This window comes from Pleurodeles waltl, chromosome 4_2 (genome assembly GCF_031143425.1).
Source record: "Pleurodeles waltl isolate 20211129_DDA chromosome 4_2, aPleWal1.hap1.20221129, whole genome shotgun sequence".
NCBI lineage: Eukaryota > Metazoa > Chordata > Amphibia > Caudata > Salamandridae > Pleurodeles > Pleurodeles waltl.
In genome coordinates this window covers 167863310-167883849 of record NC_090443.1, presented here as the reverse complement: position 1 = coordinate 167883849, position 20540 = coordinate 167863310, and the positions used below count along the sequence as shown (strand labels likewise).

Sequence of the window (20540 nt, the reverse complement as noted above, 5' to 3'; positions counted from 1 at the left end):
CATGAGGCCACGCCAAAAACTAACACCGTGGCTCATTTTGCCATGGCGTTAGCATGGCAAAACGAGGAGAAATGCTTTTATTCCTCCTCGTTTTTTGCTTTTTCCATGTGTGCTGCATTCTGCAGCACACATAGAAGAAGTGAAATGCCATGGACAATTGTTTACGTGAAGGGTGGGACACCTTCCTGCACATAAACAATCATTCAAAATGATGGTTTGGTACTTCTATGTGTGCTGCATTTTGCAGCTCACATAGACGTGCCAAATCACCATTATGGATTGGTTATGTGCAGAAAGGGACATCTTCCAGCACATAAAAAATCTATCCCCTCAATGCAGACACCCTTGCTCTATGGTGCAAGGATGCCTGTGTTGGTGCTAGGCAGCTTAATACAGCACCAGCACAGGGGGAAAAGCAGGGGCGCAATGTATTCCTCTAAATACGGTGCACTTCTGAGTTTCTTAAGTGGGGCAGCGCGGCACTGCTATTTTTGGCGCAGCACCACACTGTGCTTGTCCTGCGCTAATAGCAGTAGATCCATCCCTGTGGGTGCCCTGCTATTAGGAAATCGAGACTGTGGCCAGTGGGCTCTATGGTGCAGGGCCCCACCCCCTTTTTGTCATCAGAGGGTATCAGAGTGGACTGGCATCCTGGCAGTGACATCCCTCCTACGGCCCTCTGACAACTAGACTAGCGGGACTCCAGTAACTGTGGCATGACACAAGGCATCCGTACCCAGGCCCCTGACACCACCAGAGTAGTGTCCTGACCAAGGAAGGTTGGACCCTTGGGTCGGTTTGGGTAGTGGAACACTGGGTGAACCAGGAATATTTGACTTATTCTCAGCTCCTGAAACCACATTACTGCAATACATGGTAACACTGCTCTAGTTTTGGAAAGTAACCCAGTGCAACGTTGTCTGTATATTGCGATGTTAACTGTGTTCTTTATAATGCTTAGGATGTAGGTGCTACAATACTGCTTGAGGTCAGAAATCTGGCACAGAGGATAATAGAATCTTCAGGTTTTCTCTGTGTATTTTAGTTGTATGTGAAGTATGATTTTCCTTTTCTTGTGTGCATTAAAGTACTTTTCTTTCATAAAGTAAAGCCCTGACTGAACATTGAGCTTAATAGCTGATATTACAGTGCAAATTGTATTCTGCATATCCAACACACACCGCTTCCTTGAATACGCCTTGCATTGCTCTCACTACCCTGACAGAGTCAAGTGCTGTATAGAAGTGCTTGGTTTGCCAGCTTGGGGGCCAGTAGTAATGTGGCCACGGGACACCAGTGGTGAACAACTCTAGGTGATGCAACTGAAGCTTAGTAACCCCTGACTGCTGTGGTGACCCATGAAGCTGCTCCTCACTGACCCACTGTCTATTCCTCCGGGTCAAAGCATGATGATGAAAAATAAGTCCCAGTTACTACTTTGGTCGTTATGCATGTGAGAGTACCGGGAAGGTGCCTCCCAGCTCAGATATACATTAACTCTCATAGTCAAGTGGGTAGGGTGATGGACGCCTATTGATGTTATCATTCTGCTGCCTCTTTGACCATGTTACCCACTGAAAGTTAGACGCTTGTAAACTCGATTTGTTCAATTACGTTTCTTCTGTTAGAGTAGGGGTCGCAGTTTAACTCTGTACTGTGCACTCTTCCATAACCAATGGGGAACGCTGGACTTATAAATCAGGGAGATGCTATTTTTGACTCCTGTCAACCCAGCACAATCCTCTGTGACAAATTAGCTCTAGCATAGGGGCATGGGATGTGTTTCAGACACACTTCATACTACATCCAATTCCCAATCTAGAATTCATTGAAAACTTCACCTCCCCCACTTCTGGTCCTGCCTGCGAGGGCACAGTTGCACCTCAGTACACTGGCTGGCCATTCACTCAATCTAGCTAATGCCAGAATGACGACTTTAGGGCTGGTTATCTGCTGGTTTGGGCCTGGCACCTATCTGGCTTCAGACTGCCTCACTGCTGGTGTTCATATTGCTCCATCACATCCCACTGTGCTGTAGTAACAGGTGGTGTCTCGTAAATCCTTCAACAGATCTGTTTGTTCATCTTCCTTCCTTTCTAGGCCTTAATGCAGCCCTGAGCGAGTTCTGCTATATACAGTAACCGCCTGGCACCATGGAAGACCCATCCTCCTCCAGCCGCTCCGCGGATAAAAGAAGAGCCTGGGCACGGCGAACCCGACACTGGCACACTACAGTGGATGAGACGGATGCAGATGCAGCCATGCAGGATGTGCCAGAACTGCCACAGCGGCAGCTGGATGACGTCTTCCTGGACGGTGAGAGGAGACCCGCGCTCTGCTGACCTCGTCTTAGTACTCTGTGCATGCAAAAGTGGCAACAGCGCTTTCACTGATCAATATGTTTTAATATCAGCAAATTAAAAGTTAGCCTTGTTGCAGACGTTGACTAAACACAAGGTGAGGGACATAAACTGATTTTCCATTTCCTAAGTAATCTCTAAACATAAGAACATTAATGAAGAGTGCTGCCCTGTCTGCTTTGCAATAAGACGGAGCATCACAAGAAATGTGTTGTGAACAGAGTACACAGGCGGTTAAACAGAGTAGGGAGAACGACTGGAGGATATTTAGTGTATTCTATCATCATCTTTGTATATAGATGGTCATGGTACGTACATGTAGAGTTAAGGATAAGAAAATTCATTTTGCATAAATGTATATATATATATATATATATATATATATATATATATATATATATACTTACCTGTAAACGCTTTGGTCTTCTATATTTTTGGCAACAATATTATGGTAATTCTATTTCCCCTGTTCAGTATTTTGCGCCTCCACCTGTTTGTTATATAACGTTAAAGCAACGTGGGACAGCATGTGTAGTTATTACTGCAATCACTGAGCAAATGTATCTTTTAAAACATTGTTAGTTGAAAAACTAGTCATTAATTCACATCCAGTATTGAGACTTTGCACAGACAAATGATAAACTGAATTGTTCAAATCATGCTGATATTTGGAGACATCAAAACCAATCTGGGTCTTGGCGGGGAAAGTTCAAACCTTCATTGCAATATTTCACTGGAAGATTGTGACCAACTCTGCAGAGGAAATATGTCCGTGCTGGTAGTCTTTGCTATTTTCCAGATGATTTGGTAATAGGCAAAGTAAAGTGGGGTTTGTATCATAATGGGCTTGCCTTTTCTGTAACTTGTGTACTAAGCAAACCTTAGTAAAGGATTCATTCAAATACATATCAAATTGTAACAAGAGTGTCTGTTTTCAATAAGGCTCATAAGCCTAAGCTGAAGTTCTGCTTTCCCATATCTATTATCGGTTCATATTTAAAGTTATTTGCCAAATAATTTACTGGCTCACTTTCAGGATTGGACTATTAGGAGTTACAAACCTATGATTGTCATGTTCACTTAGGTAGAAACCTGTTTTAGGAACATGTTGATATTATGTTGGGTCTGAGTACCATGGAACCATCTTTTAATGATATCTATTGATTAGCAAGAAGATACTTATTTAATTCTGTAGAGTGTAAAACTACTTTTGAGTGAGTCAAATATAGGTGGTAAGCAGCAACAAATCATCAACATATAAGGCAAAACGTAACCTCCCTCATAAATGTTATGGATATTACAAGTAAAATAGGAGTTTAGAGACCTACAGAAGAACAGGGCCAAAGGACGACTTTGTGTGTAATGTTGTGGATCTTCAAGGAGACTTGCAAGATCTTTGTACCTTAAAATGTGAAGTACTGTATTCCTTATAATACGCGTCACTGAAGCCCATCGCACCCTGCAGCACAGTAAACAAGTACTATTTGAGGCTGAGCATAACATGAACCACAATTATTTCAATCCTTCGTTTTGTGCCTTTTTGTGGTTATAGAAATATTGAATAGAAAAATAAAAAAATGCAGTTTGAAATTGGTCACAAAATATATGTTAAGCAGCATTATACAAGTAACTTGCAAAAATGTCTTCAGTTCAGAATAGGCACATATTTTTACTACATTCTTATATTTAACTCAAGCATTCCAGTAAATATACTGCTATACATGTCTAATCAAATAATGAATGCACTGTCAGAGAACAAAATGCACAAATGTGCTGAATATCTAGTTATCCATCTAATTGAGTAAACCAGTGGTTCCCAAACTTTTGTGGACCCCTGTAGGAGGCTGGCCTGGTTTGTAGTGGGCATCAAAGGTAGTTACACCTTATACCAGGCCCATTTATCCCTGATTAGTGAAATGTAGTCAGTGTCTAGAAGCCAGGCTGCCTAGAGGCAGCTGTAGCTAGAGCAGCCAAGGCTGAACCAGGAGAGATGCAAAGCTCTTGCAATAACACTGTAGTCACACAGTACTCACACACATGAAATACAATACTCAGTGTTACAAAAATAAAGGTACTTTACTTTAGTAACACAATGCCAAAAATACTTTGGAGACTATACTCCCTTAGGAGGTAAGTAAATTACACAATATATACACTAGTAACCAAAACCAGGGAAGCACACAGTAGGAAAACAGTGCAAATAATGAAAATCACAATAGGTTGCAATATGTCTAGGAGGAATACAAACCATACACTAAAAAAGTGGAATGCGAAAGTGGGTTTCCCACCTAGGCAAGTGTAGTGTGAGGAGGGGACCTGGGAGTGCAAGAAAACACCCCAGAGCCCAGGAAAGCAGGAGTAAAACCCAGCAAGTTTCCTAAAACACACTAGAAGTCGTGATAGAAGATAATGCAAGAACCAGAAGAGGCTGCAAGACACCAGCAATGGATTTCTGGACCTGAAGACCTGTGGAAGCAGGGGACCAACTCCATGAAGCACGGAAGAGTCCAAGGAGAACAGGAGCCCCTGCTAACCCAGACAAAGGTACAAAAGAAGAACCACCAGTGAGAAGACAAGGTCAGTATTGCATCAAAGAAGACAGATGCAGGTTCTTGGTTGGTGCAGAAGATGTCCCACGTCGGATGGATGAATGCAGTCTGGTTTGCATTGCTGGGTTCCACCAACAAGCCTTGGCACACGCAAAGCTCGTGGTTAGCCGAAAATGGCATTGCCCGGGACCAGGCGGTAACTGGTGGTCTCTACCCAGGAGGGGGAAACAGAGGGGGCTCTGAGCAACTCGGAGAGCCCTCAGAAGACCAGGCAGCACACATGGGAGTCCCACAGCACGGGGACAAAGAAGGTGCAAATAGAGGCCCATACAGCACGAAACAAAGGATTCCCACGCCACCGGAGAACCACTGAGGAAGCTGTGCATTGCAAGATGGAGTCCTGGGGCCTAAGCTGTGCTGTGCATGAAGAACTTCTTGGAAGGTTGCACACAAGTCCTGGCAACTGCAAGACACGTGATGCATGGGAGTACTGTCTTGTGCGGGAAGGCGAGCCCTTACCTCCACAAAAGTTGGACAGTTGGATGTTGGGACTGCCGGAGTCACTTTAGTCCACCACCTGTGTTGCTGGATCCACGCCTGTCGTCTGAAGCGGGGACCCAAGCCACCGGTCGTCACTGCAGAGAGGTGTCTGCTAAAGCAGGGAAGTGACTCTGTCACTCCACAGGAGATTCCTTCAGTATTTCTGCTGCAGGCTGAAGACAGGCAGTCCTCGGAGGATGGATGACCTAGAAACTGTTGCAGGTGCTGGCAGGAGCAAAGATACAATGTTGCAGAAGTCGTCTTAGCTTCTTTGTTGCAGTTTTGTAGAGTTCCTGGAGCAGTCGGCGGTTGATCCGTCGGTAGAAGATGAAGTAAAGGATGCAGAGGATTCCTGCTGGAGTATTGTAATTTGAATCTGAAGAAACACCCAGAGGAGAGCCCCTAAATAGCCCTGAGAGGGGGATTTGTCACTTAACCAGGTAGGCACCTATCAGGAGGGGTCTCTGACATCACCTGCTGGCACTGGCCACTCAGATGCTCCCAGAGTGCCCCACAACCATATAATCCAAGATGGCGAAACACAGGGACACTCCGGAGGAGCTCTGGGCACCACCCCTGGGGTGGTGATGGACAGGGGAGTGGTCACTTCCCTTTCCTTTGTCCAGTTTTGCACCAGAGCAGGGACTGGGCATCCCTGAACCGGTGTAGACTGGATTATGCAAGGAGGGCACCATCTGTGCCCTTCAAAGCATTTCAAGAGGCTCGGTGAGGATACCCTCCCATGCCTGTAACACCTATTTCCAAAGGGACTAGGTGTAACTCCGTCCTCTCCCACAGGAAATGCTTTGTCCTACCTTCCTGGGATTGAGCTGCTCAAGTCTCAGGAGGGCAGAAGTCTGTCTGTGAGGTTGCAGCAGCTGGGGCTGCCTGGAAAGCCTCAGAAGGCTGGTATGGCAGTACTGGGGGTCCACTGTGGAGCCCCAGAGTGCATGGGATTGTGCAACTAATACTGGAATCAGTATGGGGTACAATTCCCAGTTGTGAGACATCTTACATGGCCATATTCAGAGTTACCATTGTGAAACTGGACATAGGTATTGACCTATGTCCAATGCACACTTAAAATGGTGTCCCCGCACTCACGAAGTCCAGGAACATTGGTCTGGATGATGTGGGGGCACCTCTGCTAGTGCGGGGGTGCCCTCACACACAGGTACTTTGCATCCAGCCTTCAGGGTCCGATGGTCTGACATAATTGTGACTCATAAGTGACCTGGTGCAGTGAAAATGGCTGTGAAAAAGTGCATGCAGTATTTCACACATGCTATAATGGCAGTCCTGTAGAAGCCTTTGCATGGGCTCCTTAAGTGTGACAAAAGAAATGCTGCAGTTCATAGGGATCACCTGGAACCCCAATGCCCTGAGTACATAGGTACCATATAATAGGGACTTATAAGGAGGGTCCAATATGCCAATTTGGAGTGAAATACTGGGTTACCAGTATGTAAGGACAACTTTGGAACCAGAGAGAGCATAAGCACTGGGGTCCTGGTTAGCAGGATCCGAGTGACGCAGTAAAGCATGCTCGCTAAACCAGTGAAACATACTGACAAGCAGGCCACAAACCATAAGCACTGGGGTCCTGACTAGCAAGATCCCAGTGACAGAGTCAAAACACACTGACAAACAGGCCAACAATGAGGGTAACCATGCTAGAACGAGGCTACTTTCTCACAACCCCTACTTTATCATTACTGGAAAATGGGGACCCCCACAGAATCATTATTGGAATCTGGGGAACCCCACTCAGTCATTACTGGAAGCTGGAGTCCCCAGCTCAAACATTTTCGATGATTTGAAACTTAAAACAATACACAAAAAATACAAAAACAAGCATTCATCAAACATGCACACAAATGGTAACATTTTATTTCATTTGTAAGTGTAAATAAAAAAATTGAAAAAAATAATTTCAATTGGAAGGTAGAAGGTTTTTTTAATTCAATTGAAGCCACACATCGTCCATACTATCTTCTGTTTGATGCACCTGCACTGCTCCCACGAATCAATCTGAGGATTAATTTTTAGCCTCCAATTTCAAATTTATCATTTCTAGTTAAGTGAGCATCTTGGTGACAAATAACATCCTGTGTGTGTTTCCAGCAAATGTCTCCAAAAGTCATTTTCACTCGTGCATGTTTCCCCCTACACTGAGGTATTAAATAATAACCATATGGTTACTCTACAAACATATGCATGTGGTGTCTCCAAACAAAGCAAAGGTCCTCTCCTTGCCCCCCTCAATCAATCAGTTGATGCAAGGCCATTAGTTCATGCACCAACAATTGTTCCCAGTGCCACTGAATCGCATCACACCCTGCAGCACAGTAAACAAATAATATTCGAAAATGAGCATAACATGAACAATAATTTCAATCCCAGACCCAAGGAGTAAACTGGGGAAAAACTCCACATAATTCAGACCGTTATAGACTCTAAGCCGGGTTCCGCTCCCATAGATATTTGAGAGAGTGCTTGCAAACAATGGAAAATGGAGGTAGACTCTTTCCCACCACCTCATGTCTAACAATCAGATAAGGTAGTTGAAGTAGCATTGTTGCCAGTCAATCTCACATTATATTGTAGGAAGATCCCAAAAGCACCGGGCCTTATTTCGACAAAAAGGAAAAAAATTGCCTTAAGACTAATTCAATTCAATTCAAGGCATTTCTAGAGTGCGCAGCTGCCTCAGAAGAGGTGTTTTTGTGCTAGCGGTAAGCTCAGGGGAAAAGGAAAGCCTGGAAAGGGTCAGAACCAATTAGCCTACTAGGCAGGAGTCAAAAAGCAGGGTCTTGAGACCCTGTCTGACGCAGGATTCAGAAGGGCTGCACTACAGACTAAGTGGCAGTGCATTCCATAGTTTGGTAGCCATGTGTGTTAAAGGACTACCATCACTTTTAGCTCTGTAAATGAGAGGGACTTGGGGCAGTTTCAGATTATTAGATCGTAAGGATCTGGTTTGAGAATAGAGCTTCAGTCTTGTCCTGAGGTAAAGAGGACCTTTATGAGTAAAGGCTCTATAGGCAAAGGAGACAACCTCAAAATGAATACTCTTAAATACAGGGAGCCAATGAAGATGCCAGAGGAGAAGAGAAACTGGCGCATGGTGGGGAGTCTTCAGGATAAGGCTTACAGTGGAGTTTTGGATAGTTTGGAGCCATTGAATTAGAGAAGCAGGCAGGCATAAATACAGGCTATTGGCGTAGTCCATTCTGGATATAACAAAGGCATGGGCAATTGTTTTCTGACAATCCTCCGGAATCAGGTAGAGCATCCTCTGGAGAACCATGAAGGTGGTAAAGCAAGTGCAGGGTAAAGAATTAATTTGAGGCTCACAAGTGAGATTGGAATCAAGTTTTATCCCATGGTTAATTTCAACCGGAGCCGGGGAGGGAGGTCCCCATAATTCCCATGGCCACCAAATGTTAGTGTCAGGAAAGGACCTGGTGCTAAAAAAGAGAATCTCAGTATTACCAGAATTACATTTCAGACAACTTCCATTCATCCATTCCTGAAAAGGCCTTGAAGGAGCTCAAGGTTGCTGGTGCATTTTCATAAAAAGCCAGGAGGAGCTGGGTGTCATCCATGTAGGAGACCAACCGCATCCCCCAGGACTCAGCAAGTTAAGCAAGAAGCTTCAGGTAGATATTGAAAAGGGTGGAGCTGAATGCCGAGCCCTGGGGCACTCCACACTCTAGAGACTTAGATGATGAGGTGAAAGAAGGCAGAAAGACTGCTTGAGAGCACTCTTTTAAGAAATAATGGATTCAGGACAAAGCCTGGTCTATAATTTAAATTTTCACAAGTCTGTCTAACAAGATAGCATGGGAAACAGCTTCGAACACCGAGGACCAATGCAAAAGCATGACCATAACTGGCATGCTTCAGTCAAGATTTTCCTTTATAATTTCTTAAACATTGAGTAGGTCAGATTCAGTACTATAATCCACACAAAAACCCGATTGTGAGTCTTGCAGAAGGAGGTTAGACTCGAGAAAGTGAGATAAATGCCTGTTGACCCTTTTCTCCAAAATTTTAACAATTATGGGGAGAGGAGAAATCGACCTGAAGTTGCTTAAGACTTTTGGGTAGGCAGACAGCTTTTTGAATAGATGAAGCGATTACGCTTGTCTCCAATTTTTAGGAACCACTACTGATTCAAGAGAAGTATTCATGAATTTATTAAGGACGGGGTTGACCACATCAGTGGCGTGGTTCAAAATCACAGGGGGGGAGCAGGGATCCAGAGGGGTGCTATATTTGCATAGTGCATGTTCAGCGGTTAATTCTTTCAGGGAAATCAGGTCAAACACTGTGAGAATAAGGCCAGGTTGAGTAAGAACGAATCCCCAAACCATGGAGGGACCTGCCTAGTGAATTGCTTGTAGATGTTCTGGATTTTCTTGAAGACGAACTTGGACAGCTCTTGACATAGCTCCGCCGAAGGGAAGGGATCTTTTTATTTGGTGGTGGATGAGAGGAAGGAATTAACTATTTTTCAAAGCTCACAATGTTATCAGCTGACTCATAAATGGAGTAGGCAATGAGTGTTTTTTGCACTTTCTGTATGGTGGTGTGGTAGCTTTTCAGTGCTGCCTGATATATTGCTTTAGCCTCTATATCATTAGGCAGCCTCCATCTCTGCTCTAGCCTTTTGCAACAGGATTATCCCACCTTAAGTGACTCAGAAAACCATGGTGCAGACGGTTTAGATCTGTTAAACCTGAGGATTTTTTGGTGAGAAATATTATCCAGTGTATCAACTGGCAAGTTATTAAGGCAGGTAGTGTCTAATTCCATATTTCCACTACACTAAAAAGGGCTAAACTGTAGCGTCTCTACAAGAAGTAGGAGGAGCAGGGGTAGGAACGCTGAAAGGAACCAAAAAAATGATCTGACCAAGTTAAGTTAATTGCAGAACCAACCCTAACTGTAGAGGGGGTTAGAAAGAATAAGATCAGGAGTGTGACCTGCTTTGTGGGTGAGCTCCATTGCAAGTTATTCTAAATCAAAACCTTCAAGTGAGCTCAGGAATCGCTGCGCTAGTCTTTTATTCTAGTCATCCACATGCAAATAAAAGTCCCCAAGAACCACAAAATTGGCATGCAAAGGAGACAGTCGCCCATAGCTTCGGAAAGTAATTTTAAAGAGTCAACCAAAGCGTTGGGGGGTTATAGATGAGAGCTCCAAATAGGGCAAAAGAGGGGGTTAGGATGATAGTGAAGGTCATCCCTTCAATATTATTGATGTTCATAAATGTAGAAATGGAGCAAGAGTAAGAGGAGTGATGTATAATTGCCAGCCCATCCTCATTTTCTGGAGACTGGTCAATGTGTTTAATAGAGAAGTCAGGGGGTATAGCCAAGGCATTGTGTGCAGCCGACCAATCCTTGAGCCAAATTTCAGTAAGAAACATCAGGTCCCGAAGGTTCTCATCAAGTAGGTCAAAAACATCTAGCACATGCCTGGGTAGGTATCGACAGTTTATAAGGCAGGCAGTAAAAGAAGGGCTGAGGGGTGCAGAAGCCATGGTATCTAAAGCATTTCAGTGGGTGGTGTCACCATCACCCAAGGGGACCAACTGGACCTCCCAAAAGTGAGAAGGGTGAAACCACAGGCAGGGCATACGAATCCATCCTGCTCATCCGCCCACATCAACTCACAGGCAGAATTATAGTTGGTAGTCTGGAGTTTAAGAAACTCACCCCTAGTATAAGATAAGGAGGAGGAATTGTGGCATAGCTTACCTGCAGTGTGGCTGGTGCTGGTTCAGCTCCAGACACAGACGGGCGCAGACGGGCTACGCTACGTGCGTTTGCTGCTTGTCTGGAGCATTAATGGTATTTCTAGGAAGTGAGGAGAGTGATTCCATAACACTAGAGCATGCTGCAAACAAAAAATGCTGCTCACAGTGGGATCGGTAAATGGAATGCGATAGTGGGAGCGGGATCAACGAAGCACTGAAAAGGATTAAAGCAGCCAGAAACAAAGGACTGCCAAAACATAAATCTAAAATTGAATAAGGCTTATAGTAAAGCCGCAACAACTCCTAAGTTAATGCAACAGCCCCCAAGTTAGTGCACGTTATTGCAATTAGGCAGTTAGATCAACATAAACAACCCTAGGAATTGATTATAACCATCATGCATCAGTCGCAGCTGTTTCCTTCTCGCTTCTCTTCTTTTTCTATGAGCTCTTGTTTTCAGCCAAGGATCACATCCGAAACAACCAGCCAAGTGCTGCATGGTAGAACTGTCCATCTTCTCTCCAAGAGTGGCAGTGTCCTATAGTTCAACCTTCAAGAAGGCCACAGCCTTCCTCCAGTCAGTGGAGTGAACCAACTTATTACTTCAACAAAAGGTGATGCCAAAAGAAAAGTACGTTTGTAACAAATTCTGTCTTTGCACAGCTTGTCAGTAAAAGGTTTGAAGAACCTCCTGTTCAGCAGTGTGGTCACTGATCTATCCTGAAAGATCTAGCATCTATGTTGTGGAAAGAGTTATACCCTTTATATTTCACAGATCTCAATATCTATACCTCCTTACTGAAATAATGGAACTTGGCTACAATGTCTCTTGTTCTGCCATCGTGATCTGGCTCTCTTGGTCCCACACTGCGCACTGTGTCAAGTCTTTCTCACCTCACAGCGTGGAGAACATGCCATTTATGAAAGCTTCTAGGCTTCGGCCCTCTGTATCCTCTGCCAGCCCACAAATTTGTGAATTTGTCTCTTTGGGACTGGCTCTCCAGTTCCTGGCCTTGCATCAGTGCCTTTTGTGTTTCATTTTGCACTGAATCCTTTCACTAAGCATGCCAAAATCCTCAAGTTGTGAATGTTAAAACCTAAATCATCTTTTTGATCTTAAATACTTTATTGCAGGTCTGCTCATTGGTTACCTCTGACTCTTTTTTATAAAAGATGCCAAAGCTTCCTTTAAGTCTTTTTTTAGTGAGCGCCTTCACCACATATCCTTCTTTGCTTCGGGGAAGTATTGTGCTAGTAAGTGCCGAAGATGCAATGCTCAAGATGTGTTGTTTCATTTGAACGTTTCCTGGGTTCTGCCACTTCTCCCATGCTCATTCAGGGGCACAGTCCTATGTACTTCAGGCACAAGACTCTATGGAAGATGCACACAGGGGTTCCTGGTTCAAAGACCTCTGGTGAACGAGCCAATAAAACGTCAAGCAGTCAATTCAATTCAAATCAATCTTTATTCGGATTTTACTCCATAAAAGATAAACGATCTCTTTAAAAAATGATAATAGTATACAATAAAATACTTCCAAAGAAAAAAGAAAACATTACTAATAAATAAATGAATAAAACCTTTGCTACAACGAATTGGGCGATTATTCATTCTCATAACAGAGGTTTTCTAAATACGACAGCTTTTTTCTTTGTTCTATGGCACATAGGGTAAATTATATCACTGCATCACATTTCTCATTAGTATCCAATTAACATAAATAAATAAAAGCTTCTCTACAATAAAATAATTTGTTAATAACAAATAAAGGTTTTAAAAAATGTTTCCTAATGTCATGATAAAATTTACAAGATATAATAAAGTGCATTGTAGATTGTGCAAATCGTCCCACACAGGGGCACTTTGGTAGGCTTTTGCTCCAAATCCTCACCTTTGGGAAAGCTACTAAATAGTGCAACATTCTAAAGCGCTTTCGAGTCAAATAAAATCTATCCTGAGTATTTGCAACTGTCAGTAAGTAATTTGGCATTACCTCGTTAGTTTCAATCATATAAAGTGCTACTGTTGATTTCCTACATTCTCTATTATCTCTATCGCTATCCCTCCATGTCATTAGTTGGTTTTTCAATTCTTTCTTGCTAAATTGGAGGACTATAACTGGATTGCCCAAATTTGGAGCTAGATTTATGCCTTTCAACAAATCTTTTAAATGCACGATTCATGGAATTGTATCCCGATATTCTAATGTAAGGCAATCTTTAATAATCTTTTGGGTAAATTGCGTCCCTTCTTTGGAACAGATGCTATGCCAAGCCAACAGCGCATTGGTATATATTAGATCTTCCACATAAGGGCAGCCCAGTTCCTTATGTACCATAAATGTGGAGGTGGTAATTGGCACTGCAAGTAGTCTACAAAAAAAATTGTTCTCTAGCACTTGTAATGAATGGATCTCGGGCATTAAACCCCAAAGGGCAGAACCATACATAATGCTGCTAATTGATTTACTTTTGTAAATTTGCAACATTTCCCTAAGGGGTTTATTACCAATTTTTTTTGAAAAGCTAAAAACAACCTCAGTTGTCCTAATATACTTCATCTTGGTAATTTCTAGAAGTTGTTTCCAATGACAAATATTAGAAAACTGTATACCCAAACATGTAAATCTATTCACCTCTTCACATTTATGGCCCTTAATAAAATAAGTTTTCTTCCTGGCCTTTCCCTGTCCACAAGTCATTACAACAGTTTTGCTCATATTCAACAACATATCTCTTTCCTCCATAAATTCCACAAAGCCCTCGATTAGCCGCTGTAACCCATTTGCAGTTCGTGACAGCAGTACTGCATCATCTGCATATAAAAGGACTGGGATAGGACATTATCCTATTTTAGGGGTATCAATTTCTATATTTTTTAGGTGGGCATCTACTCCATTTATATAAAGGGAAAATAGAAGGGGAGCCAAAACACAACCTTGATGTATTCCTCTCCCTATCCTAAAACCTGGGGTACACTCGCCATTTCTTCAATATCTCACCCGCGCTGTTAGGTGGTTATATAATTGCGCCAAGAAGCTAATTATATCTAAGGGCGCACCCATATCTGTTAAGAATTTCCACAGCTTTTCATGGTTCACCAAATCAAAAGCGCTGCTAAGATCTGCAAAACAAAGGAACACATGACCCTTCCTTGCTATTGTATATTTACTTATTATTAAGTTAAGGTTTATACATTGTTCCAGAGTACCAACCCCAGGTCTAAATCCCAATTGAGCCTCTGTGAGTATATGATTGTTGGTTACCCATAACTCTAGTCTTTCTAGGAGTACTCTTCCCAGCAATTTAACAGAGATATCTAAAAGGGAAATAGGTCGATAGCATTTGGGGTCACCTCTATCTCCCTTTTTAAAAATAGGAACAATTATACTTTCAGTCCATGATGTTAAAATATATCCCTTTGTCACACTCAAAAAAACTTGGGTCAAAATAGGGCACCATAGATCGACGTGTGTCAAATAGGCATCTACTGACACCCCGTTGGGGCCCGGTGCCTTCCCTTTCAAGCATCTTCCCATAGCAGATTTCACTTCCCCTAAACTAACTGGTTTCAAGAAGGGTGGCTTGATTCCAATTATCCCAGTATTTGATAAATTAATCGTCAGATTATCTGGGTTGAAAATCGAGCCAAAATGAGAAAGCCATTCCAATGATGGGATGTGTACAATTATTTCAAGTGCATCACTATTTTTTAGGAATGGTTGGTTAATTGTTTTCCAGAATAGAGTACTATCTCTTAGTATCGTTGCTTGTTCAAGATTAACCCATGCCCTGGCTCTCAGTTGTGCCTTCCTGGTCTTTAGTGCATGTTTGTAGCTAGAGCGTTTAATAATTACTTCTTCCCTATTTCTTGGTCGAGCCTGCAGGGCTTCTTTTAATTCCTGGCTTGCTAGTGAACAATTATGATCAAACCACCCCACTTTTTCTCTCTTTTTATTCCCCGATGTTCTCACTAGGCTTCCTGTGATGGCGTTTCTAAGCTGGTTAAAAGATTCTAAAATCTCGTATGGACTTTGATTATATTCTGTACATGTGAAATTTTCTTGGCTGTGTCGTGTCACAACTTTTGTCATCACATCTATTTCATTTACCCCAGTCCATTTAAGTGCAATTCCATTTGCCCTTCTTATTCCTATATTTGTTGCCAATCGTTCACCTATGTTAAAGGGTTTAGCTAATCTCATAGTAAGTAACAAGGGGTGATGATCACTATAGATAGTTGGCTCAGTCTTCAGAGATTCAACCATATCTATATTATTCTTAGAAATGAATATATGGTCGATTAATGAAAAATGTCCTCTTCCTATAAACGTTGGAAGCTTCATTCCTTGAAGCCCATCTTGTTCCGTCAATTCAAAATCATATCTAGATATTGTTTCATTCAGTACAGTTCCATAATTATTATGCAAAAAATGCGATTGGGCGCTTCCCCCATCATCCGTAAATCCACATGTCTTTCCTATACTATTCTGGCATGTCCCAGTATTAAAATCTCCAGCCCATAATATTGTAAAACTAGAAGTTATATCATTTATAAAGATCTGTAGATCATCCTGGAGGGTCGATGCCACTACTCTATTGGTGCCATCAAATTTATTATTATAATAGTTTATTAATACAATTCCTAAAATTACTTTTATCCGGAAATATAGAAACTGATAGTAAAGGGAATCAAGGGAGGATTTCACCAATATATACGGTACCAATGTTGAAATTAGTATTGCTAATCCTCCCTTTGCCCTACCACTAGCTGGGGCAGAAGCTGGTGTGGAGAATATGGCATATCCTTCAATGAAAAAGGATCCCGTATGCCACGTCTCTTGTAGGCAGATTATATGTGATGAACTTATTATGGTCTGCCATTCCTTCTCAACCATTTTCGTTTTTACTCCAGCTATATTCCACGACATGAGTATAATTGAGTCTCATGCTAGGGACCTCCCATCTGACTCTACATCACCATTACAGCTTAAAGATTTTAATTTGGGCACTACAGTAATAGATTGTATTTTGTCAGGTAGCAAGATCCCTTTTCTATTCATGTCCTCCTGCTGTCAGTCCAAATCCTCCATATTACTCAGGGGAGCGAATCGATTGGAACACTCTACTTTATTATGCCTATCCAAATTACTGGGTATATTCCTTGTAGACCCTATGTCTCTTGTACCGGAGATATTCATCATTCTATAAAAATATCCTAGGGGAACAGACATAGGGGCTTATTCTGAGCCCGGCGGGCGGCGGGAGCCGCCCGCCTGGAGGGAGCCGCCAAATGACCGCACCGCAGTCAAAAGACCGCGGCGCCCATTCAGACATTTCCTCTGGGCCGGCGGGCGCTCTCCAAAAGAGCGCCCGGCGGCCCAGAGGAAATGCCCCTGCAACGAGGACGCCGGCTCAGAATTGAGCCGGCGTAGTTGCAGGGGTGCGACGGGTGCAGTTTGCACCCGTCGCGTATTTCAGTGTCTGCATTGCAGACACTGAAATACACTGTGGGGCCCTCTTACAGGGGCCCCTGCAGTGCCCATGCCATTGGCATGGGCACTGCAGGGGCCCCCAGGGGCCCCTCGGCACCCCCTACCACCATCCTGTTCCTGGCGGGAGACCCGCCAGGAACAGGATGGCGGTAAGGGGTGTCAGAATCCCCATGGCGGCGGAGCGCCCTCCGCCGCCATGGAGGATTCCCCCGAGCAGCGGGAAGTCGGCGGGAGACCGCCGACTTTCCGCTTCTGACCGCGGCTGAACCGCCGCGGTCAGAATGCTCGTGGGAGCACCGCCAGCCTGTTGGCGGTGCTCCCGTGGTCGGTGGCCCTGGCGGGCACCGGCCGCCAGGGTCAGAATGACCCCCATAATCTCCCTTCTCAAATTTTTACAAGTTCGATGTCTTATATCCAAGTCCACTAATAGTTGACCCACAAAACGAGGATTACGGAAATTGACCACAATGCAATCTCCCTCTTCTTCCTCCAAATATCCCACCCAATCGACTCTCCTTGCGTATAAAATTTTGCAAAATAGTATATCTGGTGTACATATATTCTCTGACATCCAGTGTACTACTTTGTTATGTAAATCTGGCCAGGTCTCAATGATGTTTGGTCCCAATTTAGGAACATTTTTAAGAATGATTGTGTATGGAGTAGCATCTGGCGGTAGTTGGAATACCTATTTCACAGATGTATTTCTAATCAAGGACTGGCATCTATGATTTCTATCCGATTGCTCTATTTGATTAGTCATAAGTACCTTAGACTGGGGAATTTCTTCCTGTATGGGGTACTGGCATTCCTTACTTCTTTTATTAGGATCTGCTTTCCCTGTTATTGCACTGTTCCTTAAATCTACAGCCACTTGACTCTCATTTGATATAGTATCACTAGCAAGGGACAAAATTTGCACTTTAGTCACTGAATTAAAACTTACTTCTATCTTAGTTATGTGTTCTTTTATCTCCTTGAATTCTAACAATACTTTTGACTCTATATGGTCTAGCTTGCCATGCAATTTCTTGAGAAGAGTTTCCATACGTTTTTGTAAGGGACCATTGTTACCTGATGGTAATACTACCGAATGACCCCCATGCATTTCAGTAATTATTTTGTTGCCCTTAGGGGACTGTGGAGGTGGTAACATAAACTTAGATTTGGTGGTCTGACTACTTCTTTTTTTCTTGGGTGGTGGAGGAATTTGGTCATCTGTACTGTTCGATGGATCGATTTCTTCTATTGTGTCTGTAGGTAATGAAGGGCCTAAGGAAAATCTAGGATCCACCCCAGTAAATTTTTCCTTTGGGGATTTTAATTCATTAATTAAACCTACATCCTCAGTGCTCACTTCAGTGATGACCTCATGTAAGACATTTTTTGTTGCCACTAAACGTGCTTCAACATGAATAATTTCTTCATTAATTTTCCCCATTGCATCTGTAAGATAATTGCTAATCGTATTGGTGCTTCTCAGGGTTTTTGTGTTGATACCGTTCCCCATTTGATTTGCTTTCTTTTCTCCATTGTAAATGTGAGGTTACTATATTAGATACTCTTTGCTAGTCACGGCAAAGTATATGCAGATCTCTAAATCAGATATCAACAGGGTATGCCCAGCCCAGCCTCGTCTGGGCTCTGACGGGCGCAGACAGGCCCGCTCTTTGCCCGGCCTTGGCCCAGGCGAGGCACGCGCGCCCGCAGGGCGGGAGCGCTACAATGTTTTTGAAGAGGGCTCCTGCCCTGTGAGTGGCCCAGCAGCAGCGGAGGTGATTAGCGCGTCTCGCGAGGCGGTAGTGCTACAATGTTTTTAAAGAGGGCTCCTGCCCTGTGAGTGGCCCAGCAGCAGTGGCGGTGATTATCGCGTCCCGCAAGGCGGGATCACTACAATGTTTTTAAAGAGGGATCCTGCCCTGTGAGTGACCCAGCAGCAGCGGCTGTGATTAGCGTGTCAAGCAGTCACCCGGCATGAAGGAGAGGATGTGGCGCTACAACCAAAGCTGCCAACTTTGGAAATGTGATTCGAGTCTCAGTGTCAGCTCAAAATATGTGAATCACTTAATCTACCTGTACCTAAAACAAAAAAGAAACAGACCATGTGTAAGTCAACTGGTGCTCACGAAAAGTGCTCCAATACCTTCAGGTCGAGTTTGCACTTTATAAAACTGCAGAAAAAAATTAAAATGGGGCACACCACCTCACAATGGTCTGCTTCTGGAGTCCTTCCGCCCACCTCATAGATGGCAGGCTCTCTTCCAAACTCAGGAGTTAGGGAAGTCCACAGGAAAATGTAGAATTGCAACTATGTAGGAATGCACCAAGTTTGGGCTCTACCGCCCCTGCCAATTTGTGCGCATTAGCATGTATTGGTGAGTCTCCTTTGCAGTTTGGGGCCAGTCAGTTCCTCTGTGTCATTTTCTCCCGCATTCACAGGCCGCCTCCTCCTAAGCACCAAGTTGACTCACTGTGGCCCACAATCAATATTCACCCTGCCACTGAAGTAACATAAGAAAAGAGGGGCCTAGGCCCAGTAAGGCAGCCTGTTCACTCTGAAGGACTGAGGGCTTTTGCATGCTGCTGGAGGGCTTATGCCTCCTTCACTAATGTCCTGGGCCACGAGGAGATGAAAAATAGTTGCTGGCACCCACCCATCACTGGAAATCATTTGTCTCCACACGTGTTCCGAAATGCTGGCTGTTTTTCCAGTGGTGCTAAACTGTTGGCAGTATAGGTTTGTATTATATTTCAACGTCATATTGGCCAAGGTTCAGCTACTTGGCATTGTGCAAGGGGAAAAAGTACTAAGTAAACAGAACACCGTAAAGTGAACAGTAAATTATGTGTCCTGGAAGCTTTTGTCTTTATATATTTATTACTGCCTTGGATACACAAATAGATTTAGTCCCATTGGACACTCCCAAATTGAGAACAAGTACGTAGCCCTCCACCTATATGCAGAAGACATGTTTAATTGCACGGACAATGGATAGTCTGATAAATGATAGGCTACTTGAGGTGTCTGGGAGTTTACCAGCAGTAATAGGTAAAATCATTTTGTAAGGCACCATACCCAAGAAATGAAAGCCAATAACAGAGCCTTTTATTCCTTGCCAAAGTCAATCTTTTCACCTTAATGTACTAAACCTATTAAACTGATAATATATATATGTATATATACATCTGGCGATAATGTGTAGTTATTAGTTAGGACCTCGTTTCTAGAATGTTTTTTTTTTGCTTTTTTTTTTTACTTTGGCGCTGGTTGATCAGTCTTCATACATTTTTTTAAAAATATGATGCTCACGTCAGCTGCTGGCTGAAAAGTTTTGGAGTGATCTGTGATGCGGGGTCGAGAAAAAGGGGGTCCCAAAACATGTTTTCTCCATGTTAATTTCCAAAAGGATTTTGAACAGGAATAGGGACTGGACAATTTGCCCGAAATTTGGCAGAAAGCTAGCACTTGGTCCAGAAAGAGCCCTTTTTATTATTTGGTGTTAAACTGTCCAGTAGTTTTAGAAATATTAAAGAAAAAGCATATTTGTATATATAGGGATGCAAAGGCTCAGCGCACCCTCCTGATCTTGTGCTGGGGTCTGATGGTCTGCCAACACTTCAACAAGGAAGTGTTGGCAGCCCTCTTGGGACTCGGCTTCAGCCTAGTCTTAGAAAAAAAGAGAAAAAATGAGAAAAGGGACTAGAGTAGGGACGCCCTGACCCCTTAGCTTTGGTGCGGTAGTCCCAGAGGAACCCCTGTGAGAAGCTGGCCTGGTTTGTAATGGGTATCAGAGGTACTTACACCTTATACCAGGTCCAGTGATCCACC

The 20540-nt window shown here is 43.4% G+C and overlaps 1 protein-coding gene across 1 annotated transcript in view; it reads left to right on the top strand.

Moving 5' to 3' along the window:
• TESPA1 (thymocyte expressed, positive selection associated 1) overlaps window positions 1-20540 on the top strand; it is a 523617-nt gene that overhangs the window by 229487 nt on the left and 273590 nt on the right. The window contains exon 3 of the mRNA XM_069231034.1: window positions 2101-2316. Coding sequence (XP_069087135.1) covers window positions 2154-2316 — 163 coding nt within the window. The 5' untranslated portion in view covers window positions 2101-2153. The remainder of the gene's footprint in view (window positions 1-2100; window positions 2317-20540) is intronic.